The sequence below is a fragment of the Carassius carassius genome, chromosome 3 (assembly GCF_963082965.1).
Source record: "Carassius carassius chromosome 3, fCarCar2.1, whole genome shotgun sequence".
In the NCBI taxonomy this organism is placed as follows: domain Eukaryota; kingdom Metazoa; phylum Chordata; class Actinopteri; order Cypriniformes; family Cyprinidae; genus Carassius; species Carassius carassius.
In genome coordinates this window covers 6,785,360-6,800,651 of record NC_081757.1, presented here as the reverse complement: position 1 = coordinate 6,800,651, position 15,292 = coordinate 6,785,360, and the positions used below count along the sequence as shown (strand labels likewise).

At 35.8% G+C, this 15,292-nt stretch overlaps 1 protein-coding gene across 1 annotated transcript in view; it reads left to right on the top strand.

Moving 5' to 3' along the window:
• Positions 1–15,292, top strand: part of ntrk3b (neurotrophic tyrosine kinase, receptor, type 3b) — a 126,600-nt gene that overhangs the window by 48,633 nt on the left and 62,675 nt on the right. The window contains exon 4 of the mRNA XM_059526929.1: positions 8,893–8,961. Within this exon, the coding sequence (XP_059382912.1) occupies positions 8,893–8,961 (69 nt within the window). The remainder of the gene's footprint in view (positions 1–8,892; positions 8,962–15,292) is intronic.

Here is a 15,292-nt window from a genome sequence, read left to right as displayed (position 1 = left end):
TTTTGTGTGTTCTAAAATGGTTGGCTAAATGTTAATTGTTGTTTTGTCCGGTTTAATTCTGTTTAATCCACTCCTACAACTCCTGCAATTAAACTCCACACCACATCCTTTTTTTTATTATCCTTGTAAAAAGGAAAATCTTTGGTGTCATATAATAATGTGCAGTTTCAACTTTGAGGATGAACCTCTCGTCATCTATTTCTGTCCACCTAGCATGAATATAGTAATGTGAAATACGATTGCGAGACTGCACAGGGTGTTTATTTTGAAATGTACATGATTTTTTGACTTCTATTTTTTATTTGTTGTGCAGTTTGGACGCGGCGTTCATCAAAAATAGACTAGGCACCTATCTTTAGTGAAGCAACGTGGAGAGCCGCTTCTGGGACGCTTTTAAAAAAAAAGTGCTGCGGCGCGTCTGGTGTAAACACAAGCATTGACAGTGGCTTCAATCAGCTCTGGTAGCCGTGTCAGAGCCATAATGCGCCGCAGATGTGTGCAGTGTAAATCAGGGGTAAATTGGGGTGAAACAGGCGTTAAAATGACAGAGCTTTGGTTCACGCTAAAAATTAACATGGATTTATATGGAAATGTTGTAATTTACATTTATGCATTTAGCAGACGCTTTTATCCAAAGCGACTTACAGTGCATTCAGTTTATTTATTTTTATCAGTATGTGTTCTCCGTGGGTATTGAACCCATGACCTTTTGCACTGCTAACGCAATGCTCTACCACTAAGCGACAGGAACAAATTTTCACAAAAAATAGATATAATTAAAGTCTACTGTGTTTCTATCAGTGGCAACTTTTAATTTAAAATATTTGTGATAACCTAACCCAAGAAAGCTATGCTGTGTTCAAATGTGTTTCTACTTGTTTGAGCAACTTAATATACAAATCTAGAAGGAAATGCATTTAAAACGTTGTTTATATTAATTGAGTTTAAATGTGAATATGTCTATGAAAGATTGTGTAACTGTTCTGTGATAATAGAGGATCACAATGCTGAAAAACCACTTTCAGTATAGGCTAACTACATTTGGATTTGACCAAAAATAACAAGAGTATTTTAAGAGCAAGTGAGCGCACCGGTGCCATCTGTCCATCAATGAGCTACAACTTCTACACACTTGAATAGCGCACATTTCTCTCATTTAAAATTAAATTGAGTGGACATGTTAAAGACTTCAACTTAACCTATGGATTTTTTTTTTTTTTTGTGATTAGTCGACTTTTAGGGGGATGCCCTAAAATGTTATATTAAAAATATAAAATGTATAAAAAAAATGTAGTTTGCAGTCATGGCCTCAGCAGAGTGGTCCACTCCCACGTGTGGTTCCTGTTATTACCACTGAAACACTGGCATGCCTCTCAATCTCTGATGGAAGAGCAGTATTTAAATTGTACCCTCACTGACCCAGACATAAAAAGTTGCTTCAGAAGCGAGGAGCAGAATGCCTTAGAGCACATTATGATGATTCATAAACTTCCTCTGTATATCACTGATTGTTGTGAGGTTATATACAGTCTCATTTTCTTCTGAATTATATTGTAGAAGTATATCCTTAGATGTATTTTCCACTGATAAAGTATAATGGTGTGCTCAGAGCTTTTAAACGACTGTATAGTACGTTGATTACCATATTCATGTCACATGATATTTACAGTACATGTTACTCAGTGGTACATGATCATGGTATTACAGTGGTACTCTTTAAATCTTACATTTGAATTTGCATTTATTGCAGCAATTTTCCATCAAATGTCTATGTGACAGTCTGAGATCAATGCTTTTCAGTGAAACGGACAGAAAAATTTATTTTGCATATGTTTGGGAGTGCAGAATTGGAAAATGCTAATGTTCTTAGGCATGATTATTTCTGTATCTCTCTCTTAGACTGATACATTTTTCATTTTTTCGATACATTCAGTGTGGTTCCTGCACAACTGGTGCCAAATTAATTTATTTCTTAATTCATTAACTACCATCCGCCCTGTTCAATTTGCACTGACATTTTTCTTCACAGTGGTGAAAGATGACCTTTTAAAAGTGCAGCTCCTGAAATATGCAGGTGGCTCTGCACAAAACACCAAAACATTTAGATTTACATTGAAGGCATTTAGCAGACTCTCTTATCTGGTGAGACTTGTAAAAGTGTTTCAATTCCAGGAATTGCTGCTGTGGTCTACCAATAACAGGGGAGAAAAAGTGTTAATTTGTTTTCATCACCATTACTCCAGTCTTCAGTGTCACATCATCCTTCAGAAATCATTCTAATATGCTGATATGCTGCTCAAGAAACATCACCTTTTATTATCAGTGTTGAAAATAGTTGTGCTGGTTATTATTTTTGTTCAACATTTTTTTTTTAAGGATTCATTGATAAGTATAAATTTAAATGTAAATGTTATATGTAAATGTAATATGTTGAAGCCTTTATGGTAAATTCTGATCAATTTAATGCATCCTTGCTGAAATAAGGAATTAATTTCTCTTTAAAAAAGTAGTCCGTTCCAAATACTAAGTAAGATGCAACAAAATTATACAGCCTTAAGAAACTAAACCTTTAATTTAATCTAATTATATGGCAGCAGTTTTTGATCATTCAGGATAAAGCAATCCCAGAATGCATTGCATCAAATGTCCATTCTAAATGTACTGTATTTAATTTAATACTAAAAATAGTGTACACTAGTAACCACCAGGCTATGTCACTGGACCGATTGCATTGTTGGGCTTTTTGAATTTGACCCAGGCATCAATAGCAGGTTCATAGCAGAGGAAATACATATGAATATCTGGCCTGGTTTAGGATCAGCTGGGCTGCAGCATTCTCCATGTGCTGCAAACATTTTATTGCTCATACTGGGCTATTGGCCAACAGTGAGTTGCACTAATGAAGATGAGAGCAGTGTAGGGGCTGTACTGTACTGTAGTAAATTTCCTGTCTAAAAGACAGGAATAGACATCTAGTGCTTTGAATTCACAGGTTTGTCATTATCTTAAAGGGTCATACGATGAGCAATCACATTTTCCTTGATCTTTTGAAAGAAATTAGTTTGATGTACTATGAAAATGTACTTTAACTTTTAAAACTCAAAACATCTTTCCCAGAAACACTGCTTGTTGAAACAAGTCTGCAAAATCAACTCTTCTGAACTTCCACAGTTTTCTGATGACCTACAGATGCATTAAAGGAATAGTTCACTTAAAATGAAAATGTGCTCACAATTTAGGGCATCCAAGATGTAAATGAGTTTCTTTCTTTATCAAAATGGATTTGGAGAAATTTAGCATTCTATCACTTGCTCTCCAATGGATCCTGTGAGGTGAATGGGTGCCATCAGAATGAGAGTCCAAACAGCTGATAAAAACATCACAATAATCCATCAATGAATGTCTTGTGAAGTGATTCAAGTTCTTATGAAGAAACAATCTAATGGTCTAAGGTTAAATATACTTTCAGCAAATGTTCATTAGGAGAACTATTATTTTGCTGGTCCGGTCATGGTGAGTTTAAAAAGAGAAAGCACTAGAGATGTTATTCCTAAACATCGAGCCATAAAATAGGGAAAAGTCTGCCAAACCTTATGCTATTCTTAACTGTATGTAGCACCTGTCACCTTGCATACCCCTTCTTAACAATCCCAGTGTTAGAAACGAGCAACTCAAGTTATTTTTAACAAAGTGCCTGATCATTTCAGTCTGACTATTCATTTATGCGGCATATTTCAGCTCAGACTGTGTTGCAATTTTATAGTGTGCATGGCTTTTGGATAAAATGGTTAAAAAATATTTGGACCCCACAACAAAAAGCAAAGGGTTTCTTAAAGGCACAGCAGCAAAAACAGATGAGTCATGGGGCAAAATTGATTGAGTCTTAATTTGAACTTTCTAGAACTATTCTTGGACAAATGAGATAAATCTGTAGGTTTACAGAGATTTTGTTTCTTCTTCTCAGATGTTGTAACTTTCTGAAAATAAAGATAATTTCTCTAGTGTAAGAAAAACTTATAATTTTTTTACAGACAAATCTTGCCTGAGAGATTATTTTATAAATGATCCCTTGCTAACTTGTAATGAATATTTTAAAAAGCTGATATTTAAGATAAAATGCCTTTTGCTTCAAGAAAAACTGTGCATATATTCTACCGTTAAGTATAATCTGAGCTGGGAGGATTACTTGCTAATTGCAATCCATTACTGATTCCAAATTACGTGACAAAAGTTGTAGTTAGTTTCATAAGTTTCATAATCCATTACAGTACACATTTTAGGTAATATAATATAATATACTTTTTGATTACTTTTGAACTAATTTGTTTATCTCATTGATTTAAATAAGATAATATTGTACCATATTGAATTTAAAAATGCAAAGAAAAATAAAATATATTCAATTTGTTGTCACTGACACCATGCCGTGCATTAAACAGTAATTATGTCAAGGTTTCCCAAACTTTAGGAACTGCAGGGGGTTTATGAGTTTATTAAAAAGCAAATTTATTTAAAAGATGAAAAAGAAGAATTAGGTGTCAGACTCTGTCCCATGTTTTTGTGTATGTTTTTGCTCCTCATTTTGATTGATTTCATCCCAGGTGTTCCATGTAATTTCTATTGATCCCAGGTGTGTCTTGTATTCCTATTATCCTGTTCTGTGTATTAAATAGTGTTCCCTTTGTTTAGTCCAGCATCTGGACTTGAATGTCTTTCTACATTCCCAGCATTCCCTATGTGTTTGGAGCAATGAAGTCTGTGTTATTTGAAGAATTCCTTGTCTCCTTGTTCACTGTTCAAGAGAAGTGTGACAGAATACTGGACCAAAACAAATGACTGCTGAGGACAATCTGTGGGGTTTGCGACAGGCTGGTCGGAGGTTGGAGCGGTATGAGGTGGATTTCCTTGAGCTTGTGAACCTGCTGAGCTGGCACGACGCCGCTCTTGGTGCGTGCTTTCAGATGGGACTGGACGGCGAGATGATCTGCTGCGATCTCCCCATATGTAATTATCGTTCATCTTGTTATTTATTTAAACTTCAATTATGAAGTTGAAGATTTGGGTGAAATGTTTCATTCTCGTCATCCAGTCAACACCCCCCCCCCCCATACCGCACCATCGGTTCAAACTACCTGCTCAGCCCCAAATCCTTCAAGACTCCAAAATAGTCCTCAGCCCAGTTCCCGAGTCAAGCCTGCCGCTATCCACGGCTCTCCAAAGCCCGCTGCTGGTTAATATGGCAAGCTCAATGAACAGTTATATGGCAAGCACCACGAACATTAATGCGGCAAGCCTTCCACCCCAAAGCTCACTCCAGTGCCTGCTCCTCTTAAGCTCAGCCCCAAATCCTTCAAAACCCCAAAATAGTCCTCAGCCCAGTTCCCGAGTCAAGCCTGCCGCTATCCACGGCTCTCCAAAGCCCGCTGCTGGTTAATATGGCAAGCTCAATGAACAGTTATATGGCAAGCACCACGAACATTAATGCGGCAAGCCTTCCACCCCAAAGCTCACTCCAGTGCCTGCTCCTCTTAAGCGCCCTCCAGAGCGCCCTCAAGTGACTGCTCCTCCAGAGCTCACTCCAATGTCGGCCCAGGCCCCAGAGTTCGCTCCAGTGTTGGCCCAGACCAGCGTCTGGTCTTGAATGTCTTTCTGTGTTCCCAGCGTTCCCTATGTGTTTGGAGCAATAAAGTTTTAATTCCTTGTCTCCTTGTTCCAAAGAGAATCATGACATTAGAGAGAACCAATAAATTATCAATGATTTATTGCTATTGAGTGAATAATATGTAATCAATAAAACTGTAGTCTGATTGCAAGTATTTTAAAATGCAATTTAATCTAATTACAAGTACTTTATTTTTGTAATTACATAATCCATCTTACATGTAATCAGTTACTGCTCTATGCATCATATCGATCCTGAGTTGCCATGTCAGGGTGTATTTTTGATAGCACCACAGAGATACTGAAAAATATTTTAACAGAAAAAGTGCACTTTAATATGCTTCACCTTTAAGTAACACCCACAAAGATGTGCAATTACATAGACTGACTTATATAACACATTTTAATAAGACTCAATCAGAAGCTCTTGAAGCAGAAGCTGAATGGTTGAATTACTATGAGTTTCAAATAAAAAATTGACTAATACTCAAAGGCCTCAGTCAGAGTGTACGCGTGTGTGTTTTTGAGTGTGTGTTGACACTTTAAAGCACACAGCGGCAACAAAATCCCTCCCCCTGCATCAGGCCGCATCAGAGAGCTTGTTGCTATGGCGACTGTCTTTGGCAGCCAGCAGTGCTTGTTATAAAACTCATAAGAGTTTCTAATGACCCTGAGAATACGCCAGTCGTCTAGTCAAATAGCTTCTCAAAAGACATGCATCCATCATTCCGGCCATCTTACAGCTGTGTGTTTCTCTAGAGCGGATTTCTTGAGAAAAAATTAAAATACCACGTGGTTGCTAGGTAGTTGATTAATAGTCCAAGTCAAAAGAGCCCACCAACAAGTCCAATCATTCTGGTCTATACTTCAGTCTAATTTTGTGGGATTTGTCCTATTTAATCTTGCACTTGGGCAAAAAATAGTATATCTGATCCTTATAACACAACTTTCCTCAACAAGCTGCTCAATTTGAGTTATCCGTATTACAAATAAGGCGAGTTACATGATAAATATAAAAATATTAATACTGTGAAATATTTTGTAAAATAGCCTTAAAGGGATCATATGATGCAGTAAAAAAAAGAATTCTTCGGAGTGTTACAAGCTCTTGGTGCATAAATAAGATCTGTAAAGTTGCAAAGACAAAAGTCTCAAATCCAAAGAGATATTCTTTATAAAAGTTAAGACTTGTCCACACTCGCCTAAAACGGCCTTCCAAAAGAGGACGATATCTGCTTCGTCATGTCTGGAGCTGATCCGTGCTGGTCGCTGAGGAAAAACATCAACTTTGCATTTTGGATCACCTGATTGGCTTGCACTATGAATGAAGCGGAGTCCAGCCCAGGTTTGTCACATGTGGTTGCCGCAAGCTCCTTCGTAGAATCCACCAGCCGTGCCATTCTCAAGCCGGCCCACCTCTGCTCAGTCAGGTCTGCCTCCGCTCACTCTAGACTGCGGTTCACTCAAGGCCGCAGTGTGCGGTGCTGTTTCATTGAGAAAGCGAAACTACTTTGTTTGGCCTTCCAAAAGTGGACATGACTAGAAATTATGTTTATATCATGTTTATAATGGGGTTTTAATGTTTATGTCTTGTCACTCTAGTTGGATATGGCATCACAATATGTCAAGGGGCGTAACATTTCCGTCACACGCTTGAGGTATTCGTCCAATCACAACGCACTGGATAGCTGACCAATCACAGCACACCTCACTTTTCAGATCTATGTCTTCAATGCTTCAGAAATCAAACTAATATGCTAATTTGTTGTGCAAGAAACATTCCTTATTAGTAAATCAATGTTGAAAACCGTTGTGCTGCTTAATACTTTTGTGAAAATGGTGATTCTCTTTTTCAGAATGGTTTGATCAATAGATTGTTTAAATAGTTTAGAAATAAGACCATTTAAAAATAAATAAATTAATAATAATCTTTTGTTAGATTATAAAAGTTTTTACTTTTGATCAGTTTAATGCAACGTTGTTGATTAAAAGTATAAATTCCTTTAAAAATAGTTTGGCTCCAAAATTTTGAACCGTGATATCAATGGTCTTTTTATTGGTGCTTATTTTATATGAAATTTAGAACCTTTGAAACACTGAGTCAGATGCTTTGTGAAGGATAAAGCATTATCTTTTCACTGAAATTAACTGATATAAGTCTTCTTTTCTGAGGGAAACATAAAGGCTATAAGTTTCTTCTGAGTGCTTCCTTAAATGAATTACTTGATATATTTGAGATAGAAAGGAACAGATCTACCAAGAGGTTTCAGACCATGGACCATTTATAACCATATTTTGCACTGAAATCTAAAACAAATTATTGATAAAAATTATTATATTACCATTTTGCCCAAATATTGATACTTAATAGGATTTCATTCGAATTACAGACCCATTCTATGACGTCCATTCTATTTCTTCTCCATATCACGTATGTCCATCTTTCTTTATAACTAGTGGATTTATCTAATGCCCCCCACCACATATCATGCCTTTGGCTTTGTTGGTTAAAAGCCATTTACAAGTCCCAGACCACCTCTTTGTATTGAATTTGTTGGCTTTTAAAACCTGCAGTCTTTCATTGCGTCTACTGAATTTGTAGACGGCGAACTGCTCAAGTTCTTTTTATTGATTTGGCTGAGCAGCCCCTGCAGCTGCTCCTTTTCTCTCAGCTCCTCTTGGCAGTGATGGAGGCTCTCTCTGATTTCCTGTTGCATAAAGTCCTTCTCTCTCATGTTAACTCTTTCATTAATGTTGTGTTTCACAGAACGTGTTCACTGAATTAGTATTTGTGGATCACTTTGTCTTGCTCTTTATACTTGCGTGTCTAATTATTTTTAAGCATACAGTATGTACACTTGAAAAGTACAGCATTTGACTTATTTTTAATGTTTAATATTCACTCATGTTTGACATTTTAAGAGAGTGTCTGCTGTGTTCTGCTGTTTACCATTCTGCTGAAGAGTAAAGCTTGTGGTTATGTGGCTCTGAATGAATACTATCATGTATATTATAATCATGTATATTTGTCTTATAAATTAAGTTATATTTTTAGGGTAATCATGAAATTAAAAATTGCTTCATCTTTCTATCTTTTTCAGCCGAAATCTCACAGGAAATATCCCATTTTGGGAGTAAAATGTGTCCCAAGCCTTATGTTCTGTTGATTTTTCTGCTTCCTGTGTTCACAGCTAAATCATAAATCACTGTTTCTCTTGTCTCCTTGCACAGAAACCTGTCCAAGAACCCTCTGACCACACTCTCTTGGCAGCTTTTTCAGCACCTTCAGCTGGTCGAACTGTAAGTTCATCGTGCATTAGTTAACAGTATTTCCAAAAGTGAGATAACTGCATGCATTTAATTGTCGAATCGCAGTATAAAAAACACACCAAGCAACAATTCCTATGTTATTCTAATTCTATGATAAGCAGCACTCGCCTGCTAAATTGGACGTTGAAATCCAGGCTTGATACTCGATCGCACTGCAGTGCTCATTACAAATGTTTTCAGCACTTTATTGTCAACTAATTTGTTTGTGCGCCCCCTGCTCCCATCCTCCAATAGACTTGTGTCTCTGTCAAAGCAAAACATCTCTGGTGATGAAGCAGAGACACTTTTACATGTCTGTGAACAGTCGAGTCGTTTGTGCTGGTTAATTAAGACATGGCAGTGAAATGTATTGGTCTTGTCTGCTGGGAGCCTGACCTCATTTTCTTGTTTGTCATGAATATTTGAACAATCTGCATGCACATAAAGTGATGAGTTTGTTTATTGATTGTGAGCGACGATGTGGTCTCTTCATGTTGCGCTTAAAATGACAAAACAATTCAATTCTTTTGAATTTGACACATCTCTGTCCTCGCTCTTTGTTGTGGCTGAATACAACTTGTAGAGCCGCTGACATATGTCCTGCTTAATTTTTTATTATGCACATTTTTGGCCTTTTATTTCAGAATGTGTTGGGGGAGTTTGGGGCCATGTGCATTGCTGTTTTTTCCCGTCCTCCCTCCTGTGGATTTTGTGGATGATATAAACAGCGCAAGTCATTTGTCCAAATCTGTCCTCCAGGAAATTAGTTTTACCAGAATCTGATTTGCGTTAACTGTTATGGTGAAATAGGCATATTTACCAGGTGGGTGCTTTAGAGATCATTTCAGCACAGTTCAGTGCTAAAAGGCAATATAATTTAGTACTGAATTTAATAAGTGTTCAACTGTACCTCTAAAATGTGCCATTATGAGGCAATAGCAAAAGATCAACCTGGCTCAAGAACTGTTTTGTGTGATTCTTTGATTTTAGGCCATTACTGGAATAACTCTGTAAGGAATGACTTGTAAATATCATGAAAATTATAATATTCAGACATGGGAAAGTTGTAGAAATGGATGAACACCACAGACATTTTTATAATGAATGTTAATCTGACTAGTTACTCCTCTTAGTTAATTTGTTATTGTTTTTAATGGGTGAAATCTGCAGTAAATTATGATTAGAAGCTAATGAGTTATTGTGAAGTGAATTTATTAGATAAGAAGAAGATGTGGGAACTTTGCTTAAATTATATCACTGTTGTAGTGCACATTAATGCTTAAAAATAAAGGTGCTTCACAATGCCATAAAATAACCTTTTTTTTTTGTCAAAATGGTTCCATAAAGAACCTTTAACATCTGAAGAACCTTTCTGTTTCATAAAAGGATCTTTATGGCTGAAGAAGGTTCTTCAGATTATAAAAAGGTAAGAAAGAGATGGTTCTTTGTGAAACCAAAAATGGTTCTTCTATGGCATCGATGTGAAGCACCTTTATTTTTATGAATATAATACCTTTATTATAGATGATATAAACAACATGTGTCATTTGTCCAGATTTGTCCTCCAGGAAATTGTTTTACCAAAACCTGATTTGTGTTCACCATTATGATGAATTAGGCATATTTTCAAGGTGGGTGCTTACAGAAATGGAATAATTTGTAAATGTCAGGGAAATTATAATTTTTGAAAATGGAAATGAATGAAAGTTCTATACTCAAAATAAATCTTTCTAGTTTTTTTTTTTTTTTTTTTTTTTTTTTAGTTAAATCTTGAGTAAATTACAATACGTTAAGAATCTTCATTTATTGAAGGTTAAAGGTGCACTAGGGGATTGTCTTCAGAAAGATTTTTTGTTATACTGTTGAAAGTCTCTTCGCATCCCGATAGCAATCATTATGTTAAGTGGTTTAAATTTATTTATCTGTATTTATATATTCTGTGGAAGTGCGTAGGACCAAGAAATGTACGTCCAATCAAAACGCTCGGTCCAAACGTTTTAAATTGCTTTTCTACCTGCCTGTCAACGAATGTATCTGCATACCTCTGTGCACCCTGTTCACGCGGACAGAAAACGTCATTAGTGCATTCACGCATGCTGTGCAGACAGAGCTAGAATGGCAGACAAACATCAAATGCAAATGTTGCTTTTAAGTTTGCAGTGTTAAATAGATAGTAGCAAAATGAAAAATGAAAACTGGCATCATTTACTCACCCCCATGTTGTCATTAAAATGGTATGTTTTTTCCAATGCTGTTTGGGCCCAACGTTCTTGAAAATATCTTCTTTTGTGTCCTGGAGCAGAAACTAAACAACACGAGCGTGAGTAAATGATGACAGATTTTTGTGTTATGTTTTGGTTGGATTATTTCTTTAAAGAAGTGTGTGCATGATTTGTCAGTTCAAAATGATGTTTCAGAGTTCAATCAGAGCACATAACCAATCGTAATGTTCTTGCTGTCCTGTATTATCTGAAAGTGACTTGGTGATACATTCACCCACTGGCATGACGTGTCATCAAAATGATTGATCATACGGTTAAATTGCACTTAAAATGAAAATGAAAGAATGCATTGCAATAAATCCGACAAAGTCATTGTCTTCAAGGACACTTAGTACACAAACATTTGCAGGCTTACTTCATCAGCATAAGGTCTGAGTGTCTCCTCTGTCTGAGTGAGTGAGCACTTCCTTTTTTCAAAGGATGTGACATCAAGATGGGCTGGGGGGTTACAGATTATATCTTAATTTTTCAGCCTGTTGTTGTGACAATATTCAGCATGACTCTTGGGTTGAAATTATAGTTCATTTTATTGAAAAAAAAATAAAAAAATAAAAATGCAAAATATTTATTTACTCGTTTATTCATTCACAAGAGCCATCCTTTCAGCAAAACAGTCATTATAGCCAATTAGATTCAAAAAGTTTGATGCGAAAAGTGAAACAGAGAAATATTTTCACAAATGTGGAAAAAAATAAAAATCTGGAAAATCTGCATTTATTTCCACCGAATATACTTTGTAAACAAACACATTTGAACTTCACTGAACAAATTGCATGTATTATGGAGATAAATAGTGAAGATTGGTATCATTTATGTTGCTGTGGTTCTGTAATATTGGTGTAATCTTCAAAGCTAGATGAGATTCACGGGCATTATTGATTTTCAGACCCAGTGAATTCATCCTAAAAGTCACAGTAATATAATATCAAGCCAGAGGGTTTGGAAAAATAATTGAGAATATAGACTTTATCCGTTAGGACAGCGATTCTCAACTGGTTGGTCACAGGTCTGTTCTGATGGGGTCATGAATAGCAGAAGAAACCATGAAAATACTGAAATGCAGAAAACAAATAATAAACCACAACATCAAATCTTAAATATGTTTTTGTTTACTTTTAAACAGTGTTGGTATCATTTTTGTGGTATCCATTTAATGTCCAATGTAAAATCTAGATTCTAAAGCGAATTCAGACACACTGCTTCAAAGTACCACAATGTTTTGTTTTATTCTTCAAAAAGAAAATTATCCCATTACATTCTGAAGAGTTCTATGCATCTTTCAATTTCTTTTCTCAATAGCTTTCAGGTGCACACACACAACTAAACCTCATCAGCATGCATAATCTTGTTATGGACTGTCAATCACTGTTGATGATCAGGCCCCCCCGTTGGCCACCGCTGGGTTATTCCTGGCAGCGTAAATGATGTCTAAGTTTAAGCTCAAAGCATTTGTAATTACTTAAATACAAAATGCATCTTTTTTGTTATTGTTGTTGATAGACTCTCTCACATCTTCTTTGTTTACTTCATGAACAAACACTCATTTCTGTCAGAATTACATTGAAATAATTTCAGTGAATATGCATGTAAGCTCATTCCACGTGTTACAGGAGCGTTTGTTCTCACAGGTGACCTGACTCCTGGAGGTTTGCAGAAAGGGATTTGCAAAATAATGAAGGGCTCTGAAAACATACAGTAGTGTATTTTCTAACCCATGCATACAGATTAATGGACTAAAGTTTCACACTAAGATCAAAGCCTGTGGGTAATGATATACAGTTCATCACGTTGTGAGCGCCTCATCTTTCTTTCCATTCAGCGACCGCAACTCTGTTTTTCACAAAGTGAAATGTTGTATTGTTCCAGTAATCAATGTCCGCTCACCAAGTACAGCTTTGTATGTTATCACATTCTTATTTGTCAGCATAATATGCAGTTCTTTGAAGAGTACATTGGTTTTAGAAAGTATGTTATGTAATTTATATGTATTTTACATATAAATTATGTATCTCATATAATATAACATTATCTTAGACACAACAGAATGTTTCTATGCAAATCAAACAATGATGCACCCACGACTGGAACTATATACAGTCATGCCCAAATATATGGACACCCTTGGTAAATATGATCAAAGAAGGCTGTGAAAATTAATCTGCTTGTTAATCCTTTTGATCTTTTATTTAAAAAAATCACAAAGATATAACCTTTCATTGGATGATAAAAATGTAAAATGGGGGGAAATATCATTATGAAATAAATGTTTTTCTCTAATACACATTGGCCACAATTAAGGACACCCCTAGAAATGCTTATGAGTAAAATAACTCTGAAGTAAATTCCCATTCATATTCACAATTTTGAGTACTCCAGGGTGATTATGAACATGAAATTATCCAGCCATTGCTTCCTGTTTCACAGAAATATAAATAAGGGAGGGGGGGCTTTTATGCAATGAGCTTTTTAGCAGCAAACACTCAAGATGGGTTTGGTGAAAACAGGGATAAAAAGTACCCCATTTGTACAATGAAATATACTGCTGTATTTTTGATGTTGTGGGCCTATATTTCTGCTGGAGGTCCTGGACATCTTGTTTAGATACATGGCATCATGGATTCTATCAAATACCAACAGATAAAAATTCAGTAAGTGACTGACTCTGTTAGAAATCTTATAATAGACCACGTTTGGATTATCCAACCGTACAATAATCCATACACAAACCTAAAAAACAACACAAAAATGGGTCACTGGGCACAAAACCAAGCTTCAGCTATAGCCATTCCAGTCCTCTGACCTGAAACCTACGGAAAATGAGAGGAGGTAATTGTGGCCAATTTGTATTAGTGAAAAACATTTATTTCATAATGATATTTCCCCCCATTTTAAATTCTTATTATCTAATGAAAGGTTAGATTTTTGTGATAAAAAAAAAGATCAAAAGGATTAACAATGCAGATTAATTTTCACAGCCTTCTTTGATCATATTTACCATGGGTGTCCATATTTTTGGGCATGACTGTACATTTACATTTAGTCATTTTGCAAACACTCTTTTCCAAAGCGACTTACAATTGGGGAATACATAAAGCCATTCTTCTTAAAGAGGCAATTTTTTAAACTATATTTTCATTACTAAGTTTGGGGTGGGCAATAATTTTTTTAATATTGTAATATTGTAATAATTATTAAAATTTTACAGCTTTCTATTTGAATATAGTTTATAATGTAATTTATTGCTGTAATGTAAAGCTGAATTTTCAGCATCATAACTCCAGTCTTCAGTGTCACATGATCCTTCAGAAATCATTATAATATGCTGATTTACTGCTCAAGAAACATTTCTTAATATTATTATTAATGTTTAAAATAAGTGTGCTGTTTAATAATTTTGTGGAAACCCTGATACATTTTTCAGGATTCTGTGATGAAAAGAAAGTTCAAGTTTTTTTTTTTGTAATAATATAAAAGTCTTTTTTGATCAGTTTATACAATTCTTGCTGGACAGTATTAATTTCTAAAACATTTTTTTTTTACATCTTATTGACTCTAGGGGTGCACGATAAATATTGGCCAATAATTAATGCACATCTTGTCAGTAAAGCCGATTCTTTAATCAGCGGTAAATTCCATTAGGTGCGTGATTTGACAGAGCAACTGTTACTACACAGAGGTTTTGTTAACTGACAAGTCAATATTTATCGTGTACCCCTAATTGACACCAAGTGTTTCATCAGTAGTACTTTGTTTCATGGACTTGTATTTCAAAGCAATACTTCACCCCAAAAATGACATTTTTGTCATTAATCACTTACCGACATGTCGTTCCAAACCCGTGAATGTCACGTACGGGAACACAGGAGACGGAAGATCCAAGTGCAGTGTGAGATTTATTGGGTAATCCAAATCAGAGTCAAAAACAAGCCGGGGTTGTAACCAAACATCAATCCAAACAGAAACAAACAAACAGGAACAAGAACAGGAACTCGAAGACTAGGAACGTGAGGAAACCAGGTGACGGAAAGTAAGGACTCCAT